General features: G+C 44.6%; 1 protein-coding gene across 1 annotated transcript in view; it reads left to right on the top strand.

Moving 5' to 3' along the window:
- The window catches only part of FBXL19 (F-box and leucine rich repeat protein 19), a 44901-nt gene that overhangs the window by 13586 nt on the left and 15862 nt on the right, over positions 1–15453 (top strand). The window contains exons 4-8 of the mRNA XM_082260802.1: positions 920–1063; positions 1240–1326; positions 1836–2003; positions 6335–6367; positions 8697–9325. Of these exons, the coding sequence (XP_082116928.1) occupies positions 920–1063; positions 1240–1326; positions 1836–2003; positions 6335–6367; positions 8697–9325 (1061 nt within the window). The remainder of the gene's footprint in view (positions 1–919; positions 1064–1239; positions 1327–1835; positions 2004–6334; positions 6368–8696; positions 9326–15453) is intronic.

Raw genomic sequence — 15453 nt, 5'->3', positions numbered from 1 at the left:
ACTTTTTTTATGTTAAAACTTTGTACAATTTTGGGTTTATTTTGACAGGACATGTAAGCTAGCTGCGGTGGTGAGGGGTGGGCACACAGGAAGGGGGGGGGGGGTCAGAAGCAGGCAAAACAGGGAAGGGGGCCGGTGAAGCAATTACAGGAATGATGCCCTGTGTCTGTGTCTCTCCCTGCAGCTGCTGAAAGCTGGCTGGAGGCGGAGAAACTGGCTTTCAGCTGCTGCATAGAGCCGCACAGGGCTTCCTTCTGTAATTTCTCCTCTGCCCGACCGCACCTATTTCCTGTACTGTTGGGGCCCCCCCCCCCCCTGTGTGTCCAGGCCCCCTACAGAAGGACTGGGGTGGTGCCCCCCCCTAGTGGCCCTCAGTATGGACGACTTCTTTTCTGCTGTCAGATATAAAGTCTGCTTAGTGCTTCACCATTCAGGATAAGCCTTTAATTTCTACTAAGGAATGCAAGGCTTCCTCTCATTGGCTGAGGTGGACAGACAGGTGGAGGATGTCCCGATTTGCACCTTTTTAGCATATAATTTCTGACCAGGAGCAGCAGAGCACTTCCATATGTTTGACAGAGCCTAGGGTACACCCAGCCTCACAACAGCCTATTAGGGGTTCAATAGGCAGACCATGCCTACTGCTGCCTCTGATGACTGTATTATGTTGCTGGTGATGGGTTAGGGGTCTTGGGAGGGCTTCGGAGATGCCGTGTGGTGGAGGAAAAAAATGTGGGCCTAGGCAAAAATGCAGCTACAGACTACCCAATGGAAGGGCTTTGTCCACTGCTTGCAGGAGAAGGTCACCAGAATCTAGGTCCGCTTTAAGAAGTTGCTTCTATGAGGATGTCTGGTAATCAGATGTAGACAATAAGGGGAGTATTGGAAGCCATATAATAAGACCTCCTTTTCTCCACAGCCCGTACTCCCCCATACTGCGGTGTGTCTTCTGTGCGGAGATGCAGGGAAGGAAGACACCGCTCAAGATGAGGATCAGAAGTTTAATCTGTCGCTCATGGAATGTACCATTTGTAATGAGATCGTTCACCCTGGCTGTATCAAGGTAAGCCTCCCCCACTGAGTTAAGCAGGCTATATATATATATATATATATATATATATATATATATATATATATATAGCCTGCTTCTGGTTTCTCAACTTCTCTCTGTTCACTTTCTTTCTTGTATGGCTTCTAGCTTTAACGGTTTCCCATACCCCACCCCTTTTTTTTCTTCAGATGGGCAAAGCCGAAGCGGTTATTAACACTGAGATTCCAAACTGCTGGGAATGTCCGAGATGTAAGCGTGAAGGGAGGACATGCAAGGTGAAGTACCTGATTTGTTGTTCTAGGAAGGCAGGGGGCAGTAGAGTCAGCGGGTTGGATTTGCATTGATGTCGTCAGTCCAGAAAAAGCAGTGGGGCATATATTGCATCCTCAGTCTTTGGGGTAAGTGGGGCTTGCAGGTGCCATCATCAATCCATGGAAGGTGGGCTTCAGTTGGTAACTTATTTGTAAGCTCAATGCCAGCCTGGAACCATCGACCCTTTTGTCTTTGCAATCCCTAAATCAGGGATCCTCAAACTACGGCCCTCCAACTGTTGCAGAACTACACATCACATGAGGCCTTGTAAAACTCTGACATTCACAGACATGATGGGAATTGTAGTTCCTGAACAACTGGAGGGCCGTAGTTTGAAAACCCCTGTTCTAAATGATTGGCCAGAGGACTGGTACTGTACTGGAATGTCTGTTTTGGAGTGAATATACCTTTTTATAATACAGGCCTGCTGCTTGATATAAAGAAACGGGCTAACATGTCTTATTCATTCCAGGACCCCCTGGATGGCTCAGGGAAAAAACGTCCTGATAACGGTGAAGACGCTGTGCGATGGAAACTGACGGATGATCAGGCTCCGGGTAAAAAGAAAACAGATGAGAATCAGGGACATAAAAGGAAGAAGGAGAAGGAGCCGGTGCAGGATGCAGGAGTGAAGAAAAAGGTAACGTCATGTGAATACACCACTGCCTGCAGTTATTAAAGGGAGTCCAGGATTTATTTGTTTTAGGTTCCTCCCCCCCAAGTTATTAAAAAAAAAAAAAAAAAAATCTATATTACTAGCCTGTATTTACCCCCTCTACGCTAGCGCGGGGCAGCTGTGCAAATATGTGTCCAACAAATATTTAGGGCCTGCTTTTTTTATTTTATTTTTTTTCTGCGTCAAAAGACCATCTTTTTATTGTCTGGCTCAGGTCTACATTTACCACTCCACCTGGGCAGGCTCAGGCATGTGTTTGTGTGTTCGTGTGATATATATATATATATATATATATATATATATATATATATATATATATATATATATATAAATTTATTTTATTTTTATGCACACGCTCTCTCCAGCCACTTTATTAGGTACACTTTGCTAGTACCAAGTTGGACCCCCCTTTTGCCTTAAGAACTGCCTTCATTCTTCATGGCCTAGATTTAACACGCTGTTGGAAACCTTCCTCCAAGATTTTGGTTCATAGTGACATGATAGCATCAGGCAGTTGCTGCAGATTTATGATGCGAAACGTCCGTTCCAACACATCCCAAAGGTGGTGCTCTATTGGATGGGATGTGGTGAAGAAACCAGTGGTGAGATGATTGGAGCTTTTGTGACATGGTGCATTATCCTGCTGGAAGGAGCCATCAGAAGATGGGGACACTGATGTCATAAAGGGATGGACACGGTCAGCAACAATACTCAAGAGGATGTGGCATTTAAACAATGATCAGTTGGTACTAAGAGGCCTAAAATGTGCCAGGAAAATGTCCCCCACACCATTACACTACCACCACCAGCCTGATCCGGTGATACAAGACAGGATGGATCCATGCTTTTATGTTTACACCAAATTCTGATCCCACCATCTGAATGTCGCAGCTGAAATCAAGCCTCATCAGACCAGGCAGCATTTTTCCAATCTTCTATTGTCCAATTTTGGTGAGCCAATGCGAATTGTAGCCTCAGTTTCCTGTTAGCGGACAGGAGTTGTACCCGGTGTGGTCTTCTGCTGCTGTAGCCATCTGCTTCAAGGTTCGATGTGTGTTTAGAGATGGTAATCTGCATACCTTGGATGTAACCAGTGGTTATTTGAGTTACTGTTCCCTTTCTATCATCTGGAACCCATTTACCTCTGATGTCAACAAGGCATTTTCCTCCAGACAACTGCCGCTTACTGGATATTTACTCTTTTTCGGACCATTTTGTGTGAAAATCCCAGGAGATCAGCAGTTTTTTCTTTTTTTTGTAAATACCAGCCTGTCTGGCACCAGCAACCATGCCATGTTCAAAGTCACCTACATCCCCTTTCTTCCCTATTCTGATGCTCGGTTTGAACTTCAAGCTGTCACCACCTCTAAATGCATTGAGTTGCTGCCATGTGATTGGTTGATTAGTAATTTGTGTTACCAAACAATTGAACAGCTGTACTTAATAGTGGCCGGTGAGTGTGTGTGTATGTATGTATGTGTGTGTGTGTGTGTGTGTGTGTGTGTATATATATATATATATGTGTGTGTATGTGACTGAGCCTCTTCCGTGTTAGGCGCGTGCAGCACATTCGTCCTGTGACTGCTGTGGCCATTGGTAACCAGGTATCATGTCATCGCTATGGTAACAATGTAAACAACCTGTCATGAATGGCTTTCCATTTATGAACTGCTTACTGTTGTGATCTGTGAGTAGCCCAAAGCAGTTGCATGTTACCAGGCTACCTGTAGCATGTAATTCGCTTAGTCAATCACAGATCACCAAAAAACATTCATGTGAAATCCGTTGATGACAGCAAAAACGAATGCTCAGTGATAGTTATACAGTGATTATCACTGTATAAGCAATAAAAGTGTAAAAAAAAAAAAAAAAAAAAAAAAATCCCTGATCACCCCAGAGTAGTACAGGGTTTCTATAGAGACACTAAACCACTCTGATGAAAGCATGTATAAAAATAGAGGAAAAAAAATATTTAATTATTAAATACATATATTTAATTTTTCACATACTGTCAAAAGTCAGTATCCATTTTCACGACCGCACCAGTGATATGATGACTCTGTACTGCACTGGTAAAAGTATGTGAGGGGGGGGACTGATTAAAATGTCTTACTTTTCCTAAAAACTTTGCCAAATTACAACTTCAAAGAACTCGTGTGTGTGTGTGTGTGTGTGTGTGTGTGTGTGTGTGTGTGTGTGGTTGGTGAGTACCTATTTATTTATTTATTTTTTTATCATCCTTGCCTTGTTGAGAATGGTGCCATTTTCCTGGAGCATGTCCCAGGAGACTGCAGAACCATTTACAAAAGGCTTTGCTAGCTCAAGCATGCACAGTGGGGAGCTGGCTGTGGTTCCTTGGGGGGCTCCCGTATCCAAGATGGCGGCACCAGCGACCAACAGCGGTAAGAACTAGCTGCGGGAAGACCGTGCTGGACCCCAGGCACTGGTATATATCTGATTTTTAAACGTCAGCAGCGACAATATTTGTAGCTGCTGAAAATAAAACACAAAACAAAGCGCAGTTCCTCTGTAGGGTGGTTGTAAAGGCTGAAGGTTTTTTACCTTTATGCATAAAGGTAAAAAAAACTTGTGTGCAGAAGCCCCCCCTAAAACTTACCTGAGCCCCTTCACAATCCAGCAATGGGCATGAGAGGCTCTGCTCTCCGGGAACTCACTCGTCATTGGCTGAGACATCCGTGGAAGCCATTGGCTCCCACTGCTTTCAATCACAGCCAGGGAGCCAATGGAGAGAGGGGGGTGAGGCCAAGCCACGGCTCTGCTTGTGAATAGACATGCAGAGCAACAGCTGAGGGGCGAGCTTGCTTGGGTGTCCCCATAGCAATCTGCTTGGTCTGGGGGTAATTGGCAGGAGATGGGGGGGCCAGGAGCACTGGCGGGGGGGGGGGGGGACCCAAGAAGAGGAGGATCGGGGGCTGCTCTGTGCAAAACCTCTTTAAAGAGCAGGTAAGTATAACATGTGTTTTTTTTTTTTTTTTTTTAATTGCCTTTAATATCCCTTTAGGGTCCACAGATTTTCACATGGCAATAACATGCTTGCTGATGGTAACAGTGTGAAGTCCTAATATGCTCAACTATTAAACATAGGTGGGACTTTAAGTGAGACCCAAGCTGGTGTTGCCCGGCGTCTCCATCCCTATAACAAAACACAAAAAGAGGTTGAAGGATTGTAAGAGGTGCATGAAAGTCAGCCAGCCCCCAGTCTGATGTACTCAACTATTTAACAGCCCATATTGAATTTAACTTCCTATAGACTTCTGCATATGCAGCTACCTCTCACAGCAGTCCTTCTGTATATATTGATATATTGTATGATCGGATAAGAGGTTGCTTCCCTTGTTCTAATAGGAAAGGACATTGGTTATCCTTGTACAGTGCCTGTTTGTGTTGAAGATCTCCGTATTCTGGCTGGATCATCTGACAAGCACAGCTCCCATGTGACCAACTTCCCGGGGGAACATCGGCTTTGCCTCCAAACGCTTTTTTTTTTTTTTTTTTTAATATGGTTTCCGGCTTTGCATGGTGGCAAGTGCAAACAAAATAGTGCAGACTGCTAACTTTCCATAAAATAAATTAATTTGATTGCACATACAATATTTTAAAAAAACTTTGCAGCTGCCAAAGCCGGGCCTTAATTATGAGGAGCGTTTGCAAGCTCTTCATTTTTTCTCCCTGGAGAAGAGACGCCAGAGAGGGGACATGATGGCAATTTACAAATACCTCAATGGTGATCCCAGCATAGGAAAAAGCAATTTAGTCTAAGAGTGTTAGAGGACACATGGCCACACAATGAGATTAGAGGAGAGGCGATTTAACCTTAAGCTGTGTAAGGGGTTTTTCACTGTAAGGGCTGTGAGAATGTGGAACTCTCTTCCACAATTGGTGGTAGCAGCGGGGAGTATGGCTACTTTTCAAAGGCTCTTGGATGTGCATCTCACAGATCACAACATTCAGGGTTATGGGAAATGAATACATCACACACACACACCTGCACAGGTTGAACTGGATGGACTGTTGTCTTTATGCAACCTCAACTACTATGTAACTTGCACAATGTGAAATTCATATATGGATCAATCCCAAACCTGTTTTCATCATTACAGACTGCTTCAGGGGTATAGACAGGGTACTTACTTTATATACCGCTTAAATCATTCACTCCCTAATCATTACCTTTTAATTATTCAGTTGTATGTGTAGCAGTTGAGTGCCTTTGTAAAGTGAAAAGGGTTCAGGTTTATGTGAAAGTATTTTCTCACGGTTTCTCCTTCTTGCAGGTAAAGGCTGAGAAAGATAAGAAAATTAAGAAGGTAAGTCCCTCGAGCTTTCCGTTCCACATTAAAGTAGATGTAAACCCTCACATTTACCCAGTGAAGTGAACAGCCTCCGATAGTACACAAAGATGAAACCAATCCTGCTACATAAGTTTTACTTGTATATGTGCTGTCTTCTGCTTTCTAGACTGTTTACAAAGTGCGTGTCCTGTTAGAATTTTCTCTTCCTGATTCATCCGTGGGAGGGAAGTTTGGCCATACACTGTGAGACAGCTGATTGGAGGAAAGGCACACACCCCCTCTCCACTGTGCACGCCCTGTTAGAATTTTCTCTTCCTGATTCACTGTGGGAGGGAAGTTTGGCCATACACTGTGAGACAGCTGATTGGAGGAAAGGCACACACACCCCCTCTCCACTGTGCACGCCCTGTTAGAATTTTCTCTTCCTGATTCATCCGTGGGAGGGAAGTTTGGCCATACACTGTGAGACAGCTGATTGGAGGAAAGGCACACACACCCCCTCTCCACTGTGCACGCCCTGTTAGAATTTTCTCTTCCTGATTCACTGTGGGAGGGAAGTTTGGCCATACACTGTGAGACAGCTGATTGGAGGAAAGGCACACACACCCCCTCTCCACTGTGCACGCCCTGTTAGAATTTTCTCTTCCTGATTCATCCGTGGGAGGGAAGTTTGGCCATACACTGTGAGACAGCTGATTGGAGGAAAGGCACACACACCCCCTCTCCACTGTGCACGCCCTGTTAGAATTTTCTCTTCCTGATTCACTGTGGGAGGGAAGTTTGGCCATACACTGTGAGACAGCTGATTGGAGGAAAGGCACACACACCCTCTCCACTGTGAAAAGACCAGCTCTCTGCTAATCTATAGCACCCACCCGACCCAAAATTCAGCCTGCTTTTAACTCAGTTGACGGAGAACTTGTCAGAAGTAATGCTGATAACAGAAGAATGGAGGGACTTGGGGCCTTGAAGAGAGCTAGGTAAATACTACAGATGTGCCCAGGTAAAATTTCATGAATCGGGTTTACATCCACTTTACCTCCCGTCCGCCGTATAGACAAATGACAGCGGGCAGGACCCTCTCTAGTTGTGGGACAAGGTCATATGACATTGCCCCAGTCTCACTGTGCTTGCGCGCCCGCGGGGCATGTCCCTGGGATAAGGCGCGACCCCAATCTCGGTAAAGAGACGATGACATGGATCTTTACCCATGTGATTAGCTGTGTCCAATCACAGCTGATCACATGTAAACACGGAAGTGCCGTTTATTGTCTCTCCTCACCTCACACTGACAGTGTGTGGGGAGAGGAGAGCCAATCAGTGAAATTTCCTCCCAGGGGAGACCTGTACAAGTAGTCAGTGCAGCCCCAATCTGTGCCCATCAGTAATGTTAATACTGCCTTTCAGTGCACATCAGTGCTGCATATTACTGCCACCCCATCAGTGCAGCCTCATCGGCGCATGTCAGTGCTGCATATTACTGCCTCCTCATCCGTGCCCATTAGTGCAGCTTCATCAATGAAGGAGAAAAGTTACTTATTTACAAAATTTTCTAACTGAAACTAAGAAACAATTATTTCTTTATTTTTTTTCAAAATTTTTATTTTTATTTTTTTTTTAGCAGAAAATAAGCCCAGCGGTGGTTAAATATCACCAAAAAGCTCTAACTTTTTTTTTTTACTCCAAGATACAAATTTAATTTGTGTACAGTGTTGCGTGACCGCGCAATTGACACTCAAAAGTGTGACCGCGCTGAAAGCTAAAACTTGGCCTGGGCAGGAAGGGGGTAATAGTGCCCAGTGTTGAAGCAGCTAGTTGTTGTAAGCCCTTACATATACATAGTGAAGTGATTAGCCTCAGGTGATAAAGAGAGAGGAAACCAATCCTCCTACATAAATTGTACCTGTTTATCTGCAGCCCTCTCTCCTGTATAGTCTCCTGAAACACAAACATTTCTGCGCCTTTAGGAGGCAGGGGGTGGGGATCTGATATGACATACTGCAATAGAGCAGGGAGCTGAATGTAATCTGAGACCTGAGTGGGGAGAATGTACCCCCCCCCCCCTCTACTGTCTCATAGGGACACATGCACAGCTAAGGCTGTCCATCACCACCTGTATTCTGGAGGGGGCAGGGCTGTCGCCTGGGATACTTTTGGTGTTGGGATAATTTGTCAGAAGTGAGCAGATAGGAACCCCACTAGATGCTTTGGATTGAGGCTAGTGTACACTGCATTCATTTAATGGTGTACAACCACTTTAGGGAGAAGTGATTTCTGTTTTGGCATTCTTCTAATTGAATTTCATGGCATTGATTTATTTTTTTTCCCACATTTTATTGCGCAGGAACCTCAGACGCCAACTGAACCCACTCCAGTGCTGGACCGCTCTCACCAGCGAGAGAAGATTGAGCGCTTCAAGCAGATGTGTCAGATGTTGGAGAGGGCTCGCAGCACCACCTCTAGTTCAAGTTCAGATTCCGACTCTGATTCCGACTCCAAGGGCTCGCCGGGGAGCAGCGGCACAGGCGAAGGTGGGGAGGGCCGGACTTCGCGCGTCAGCTTCAGTACCAGCTCAGACGAGGAAGACGATAAAGGAAGCTCTACAGATGGACAAAACGGCACCAGGAATGGTAAACAGAAGTCGCCCAGATCAAATTGCCGGGAAAAGGAGAACCGGAGAAGCACGGGGGCTGCTGTTAAGAAGGGAACTTGTAGCAGAAATGCTGTTCAACCCTTGTCCAGGAGCCAACTTTTAAAAAGGCCGCTGGTCCCCTCTCCGCCAAAGCCCCCTCCCCTGCAGCTAGAGAGACACGTGGTACGACCCCCTCCACACAGCCCTGAACCAGACTCTCTTCCCCTGGACAGTGGAACGGACCATGTCATGCAGAGGGGGGTCTGGCTATCTGTGTTCAGGCACTTGGGACAGAAAGAGCTGTGTGTTTGTATGCGGGTGTGCCGAACCTGGAACCGGTGGTAAGAACCAAGTATTACAATACATGCTTTGTTTACCTTTGGGAAACTCTCAAACTTCACGGAAAAAGAAAAAGGGACCCCTTTACCTTGATTTCTTTTCATAAAGTATGCTGATTTATTGCTATTTAAAGCTGAACTCCGTGGAGAAAAAAAAATTACTTTTGCAGTGGGTCATTCTGCCCACTGCAAGGGTTACTTTATGCCTAGGGGATGATGAATGAAATGGGTGATATGCTTATCTTACTCCTCTCTCGCACTGCAGTCGGTGCTGTCCATTGCTTGGAATTGTGGACAGGTCCTCGGCATCCTCCTGTACAATGTAGGACTGTTGGTCCTGCCTTGTACGGGGATATCAGCTGGGGACTGGTCACACAAACAGGAGGAGGCCTGTAAAACTGAGGAATAAGGTAGAAACCTCACCTTTTTATTATGGGGAGCCAGACCCACTGCAAGTGTGTGTGTTTAAAGCCAAACACAAAAAGGGAATGTATCACAGCTTACCTATTAGTTGTAGCGGCTGCCTTCGTTTTTTTTTTTTTTTTTCTCCTTATTTTCACCTGGTGATCCTGCAAGTAAGTCTGTTTTTCAATTTCCTTTAACAGTCCAAGTTATCCAGCAAAAGTGTCCATAGGGTTGAAACCAACCATTTATCGCTGACTGGGGTGCACACAGCTTTTATTCATTAATGTAAATCCTTTATCCAAAAGGAGAAAAACTGTTGCTGTAACGGCCTAAAAAGTGTTATCTATAGTTCAGTTTCAAAAGGCAAGTTTGGGCTTTGTTCTTTAAATTTACTTCCCTAGGTGGATGCGGTATTGGTCCGATGCTGCATCTGTGTCCTGACGGCTCTAAGACTGAGAACTGAGCGATTAAAGACCACTGATTGCTCAGTTCTCAGTGCTCCATGAGCAGAGAGGTGGTGACTGTCGGTCACCACTGTCTGCTCTGCCCCCCCCGCCTCGCTCACTGGAGCGCTGGGCTGTGGAGGGGGTGGGAACGGCTGGCTCAAACTCTCAGTGGCTCAATAAGAGGCTGAGCCAGGTGTTGGGCCAGGCTTTTGAGTGGATACCCATCATATGGTCCTGTTCTTTTCCCAGCCTGGACCGGCTCAGTGGCGACAGCGGGGTTTAGCCCACTGTCTGCTGAAAACAGGTCACAGGAGTGCAGAAGAACTGCACTCGTGATCCACTGGAGAAGTACAGCCAACCAAGCTTTGGCTCTACATCTCCTTCTTCTTTTTTTTTTTTTTTTTTTTTTTTTTTATTGAAACCACTTTGTGTACCGAAAACAGCTCAATATATACATGAGTCAGTTCCACAGTCTACATCTCCTTTTTAATTGGTTAGTCAAGTCTATCTAACACTTCCCTCCCCCCATTCTGAAAATGTTGTGGTCCAAGGGTGCCTCCATCCAGAGTGCAGCCACCCTAAAACAGGACGTGTGTTACTGGCCGGGTCACCAGGTGAAAATAAAAATAGAAAATGAATGCAGTGCAGCTACCATATCTAAGGATTGGTTAGCTGCAGTATATTACATTTTTGTTTTTTGGTTCAATACTGCTTTAAAGCTGAGCTCTGTGGAAAGTCTAAAGTTACCCTTGCAGTAGAGCTTCAATTACACTGCAGGGGTTAAATGGGGTTAAATTTACTTATCTCTTGGTATACCAGCAGCCATTTCTCTCCTCTCTTGGTTGTGCGCCGGCCCCTGTCCTCCCCCCTTAATCAATGCAGGACTTCTGTTCCTGCATTGTACATGATGGTGTTGGCGTGCCAATGGCATAGTGGCGAAGAGAAGCGACTTTTGGGGACTGGTTGGATGGAGAGAAGGATAAGGCAAGTACAAATTAGAGTAGTAGAACAGGCAGGAGGGTGGAGGAGTGATAAAACGCAGAGCCAAGGAGAGCTGCAGAACTGGGGGGGGAGAGATAACGGGATACTGCAGAGATCCATGAGTACTCATCCATAGAGGAGAAGTGTGTTTGTGTCGTGTGTGTGTATGTGTGTGTGTGTGTGTGTGTGTGTGTGTGTATGTATGTATGTATGTGTGTAATATATATATATATATATATATATATATATATATATATATATATATATATATATATATATATATATATATATATATATATATATATATATATATATAAATCCAGGAAGTGAACAGGCAGCAGCTTCAGCTGCCCACATTTTAAAATGGCTGCAGTCAGACTTAGTGGAGGGAGACTTCTGCAGCATATTTGGCAAGTACAGAATCGGTGTATATACAATAATATTCAAAGTGGTCGGAGGAAAGCTTCAGAATGGTCAAGATGTTTTTATTACAACATATGTGAGCAGACTGCACTTCCTCTTTAACCCTCACAGTGCGAGGAGCAGCAGCACCGGAAGGGTTAATTTACATTTTCCCCAGAGTTCAACTTTACTTGCAGTAACCTAATTTGTTACTTGGTGATCCTGCCAGTGCATTCATTTGTGCTCTTCCTGTAATAGCAAAAGTGGTGGTTACTGGGAATGGGACTAACCATATAACACTGCCTGGGGTGCTTACAATGGTCCGCGTTTAACCACTTCCATACCGGCCATTTCTAGAACTCCGCTCATCAGTTTTTTGCTAGAAAGTAATTTTTTTTTTTTTTTTTAGCAGAGACCCTAGGGAATAAAATGGCCGTCATTGCAACTTTTTATGTCACACGGTATTTGCATAAACCTTTTTCAATTGCGTTTTTTTTTTTTTTTGGAAAAATTTTTTTAAAAATTAACAAAACAGTAAAGTTAGCCCAATTTTTTTTGTATAATATGAAAGATGATGTTACGCCGAGTAAATAGATACCTAACATATCACACTTTAAAATTGCGCACACTCGTGGAATGACGCCAAACTTCGGTACTTAAATATCTCTATAGGTGACATTTTAATTTTTTTTTTTTTTTTTTACGGGTTACCAGTTTAGAGTTAGTGGAGGTCTTGAGCTAGAATTGTTGCTCTTGCTCTAACGTTCGTGGTGATACCTCACATGTATGGATTGAACGCCGGTTACATATGTGGCTGCGACAAACGCATGGAACGGGAGCACTTTTAAATTTTTTCTTTTTTTTGTTTTTCATTCTTTTATTTTTACACTTACCCTTTTTACTTTTTTTTTTTTTTGGATGACTTTTATTCCTATTACAAGGAATGTACACATTGTGAATGACAGGTCCTCTTTATAGGGAAATCTGGGGTCAATAAGACCTCAGATCTCTCCTACAGGCTAGAAAGCCTGAAATAAAAAACAAAACAAAAAAACCCCATCTTGGCTATTCAGCTGAGATCAGTGCAGTATTGAAAACTGCCAGGTCGGGCGTGACGTCATCACGTCGCGCCCGGGCCTCTGAGAGTCAGTCTGCTGGAGACCATCTGGTCCTTGCAGTCTCTATGATGTACTTCTGCCGGCGGCCGATTCCCTCTCCGGCTCCCCGATTGCACAGGCGAGCCAGTAAAAGCACTGGAGGGCGGGGGATGTCCCCTCCCGCCACCTGTGAGAACGATCAAGCTGCTATGATTGTTCTTATGGTGAAGGGAATTGCTGGCTGAAAAAAAAATATCTGAATGAAGCCTGCAGCTGCACCCATCATTCAGATATCCCCACGTAAAGCCCAGGGAGACATATGAAGTGGTTAAGGCTCCATTCACTTGTGACTTGTCATGCGACTTTGGATATCAAAGTCACATGACCAGTCTCTGTCCATTCTTTTCAATGGCACCCTTTCAAATCGGTGTGACTTTGAAAAGGTGGTACCTGCACTACTTTCATGCGACTTTGAATCGGAGAGAGTAAAGTCGCATCAAAGTCACGCTATTGTGAATGGAGACTTACCTTTTTTTTTTTTTTTTTGCCAAATAAAAAGAACATGGCTTTTGGGGTGATGACCTGCAGTTCCCTATTGAGAAAAGTGGGGTCAAGACCGTCACTAAATCTAAAAACATATGGCCATTTATTTACAATCGCACATGCTACTGCATGCTCCTGAATTCACATATGGGACAGCAGTGTACCCGGGTTAGTGTCTCAGTGCGATATTCTGATCTCTTTGTTTCCTATGGGGCACATTTAGACTTTTTTCGACCTCAACACGCATTAAAGCGCCTACTGCTTAACATATATTTTTGATGCTTGAATCTGACTTTTTTGGAGTTTTAATGAAGCTTGGCAAATGGTGTGTGTGTGTGTGTGTGTGTGTGTGTGTGTGTGTGTGTGTGTGTGTGTGTGTGTGTGTGTTGTTCCAATATGTTTAAGCAATTCATGTCCAGGCGTATTTCTGCCATTTGTTGTTTTACAAGTTAAAATCAGTAATTTTTGCTAGAAAACTACTCAGGACCCCCTATATATATATATATATATATATATATATATATATATATATATATATATATATATATATATATATATATATATATATATATATAATATTTTAGCAGAGACCCTAGAGAATAAAATGGCGGTCCTTGCAATAATTTGTCACACTGTATTTGCGCAGCGGTCTTTTTTAAATGCAATTTTTCTTTATCATACATCACGGGACACAGAGCTGCCATAATAATTACTATCTGGGTTATACGCCACCTATAGATGAATGGACACTGGCAACCAAAGACAGGCCCCTCCCATACAGGAAGTACCTCATGGTTGGAGAAGCTCTCAATGTTTTTTTTTAAAGAAGAATAGAAAAAGATTATATTGCAATCCCAGTTAAGATCTCTGGATCCAAGGGGATTGGCAATTGGATCCATCCGAAAGTGGAGGACTAAAATTATGGTACCTGAGCCTCGGTAAAGGGAAACAAGGTATTGCCTGTAATGCGACCCTCTTGGGGGCTGGACCCTGGGATACGGACCCTTGGTAAGACTAACTCCAAAGGCGTTCCAGCAGAGTGCCCTACAGGTCCAAGGGAGTGGCCCCAAAAATTAGGGGGACCCGGTCCTTGAAGGTTGACAAGTGACAGAACCCGCTGTGATGGGTGAAGATTGGATTCTAGTTATTGGCGAGAATGTTTAGTTCACTTTTAATTATGATGCACTGTTACCTTCTAATTTAAGATACCGGGTGCCATGTTTTATCTCCACTAGAGGCAGTATACGTATTCAGCTGTGGCCTATGTACCTTGGATGCCTTTCTGCTCTCAACCCCCCCTGATGCTTGGCGGGCAGCTGGACTTTGTACATCCCGCCCATGTATCCGCTTACCCTCTGTGGCTCAGGTTTAGGGAGCACCTTCAGTGGCCATCCCTGCGGCGGGAGATCACATGTGTGCACAAGTTGAGCCTATTTACATGCACGTGGAGCTGGGAGGGGGCATGTCCATGATGTGTTGGCGTGCACGTGGCATGCGGTCGTGCACACTGCACATGCGCAGTAAGGGGCAGAGATGGCGCGCCATTTGAGGAGTGTTCTGGGCAGCGTAAGCTGCTGTCAGAAGCTGGATGGGACACAGAGCAGCTGTAGCTGGGTGCGTGAGTCACTGTGGGTAGATGTTTACAGGCACTGACAGGTTCTGTTACTTTGTAAGTAAGTACCTAAGTTTTCTTTTCTGGAGCAATGTCCTCCTGAAAAAGGAGTGGGGGGCACAGCAAGAGGGGGCACAAGTGTGCCCCTGTCAGAATTGGAAAATCCTAGTCGGGCATCCTCTGTGTTCACCTCCCCTGAGAGGCTGGGGGCGACTGACCAATTTGAGCCATTACAGTTGAGGCATAGTAGCTACTGCAGGTGCTTCTGTCTCAGCCTACGTCACTAAGGACGATTTGACATCAGCCTACCTGAAGGAAAAACTGCTGACATGATTTCTCCAGTGTCCATTTGACAGTTTGGCTATTGATGCCTGGATTTTGAGGGAGCAGGGTGTATCTGCAGTTTCTACTGTGATAACACTAGGAAACCAGTCTCCATAGGCATTTATTACAGAGTCTGGAAGTCTTACATTGCTTGGTGTGAGGCCAGGAAGTGGCATCCCCATAAATATATTATCAGGAGAATTCTAGCCTTCTTGCAAGTAGGGGTAGATATGAAGCTAGCCTTAGGCACGATTAACTGTCAAATTTCAGCCTTGCCAGTCTTTTTTCAAAGACCGATTGCTTGGATTGAGCCTTCATACA

The sequence above is a fragment of the Pelophylax lessonae genome (genome assembly GCF_965119305.1).
Source record: "Pelophylax lessonae genome assembly, chromosome: 6".
In the NCBI taxonomy this organism is placed as follows: domain Eukaryota; kingdom Metazoa; phylum Chordata; class Amphibia; order Anura; family Ranidae; genus Pelophylax; species Pelophylax lessonae.
The sequence above is the reverse complement of the archived record's forward strand: the minus strand, read 5'-3'. Positions and strand labels throughout refer to the sequence as shown.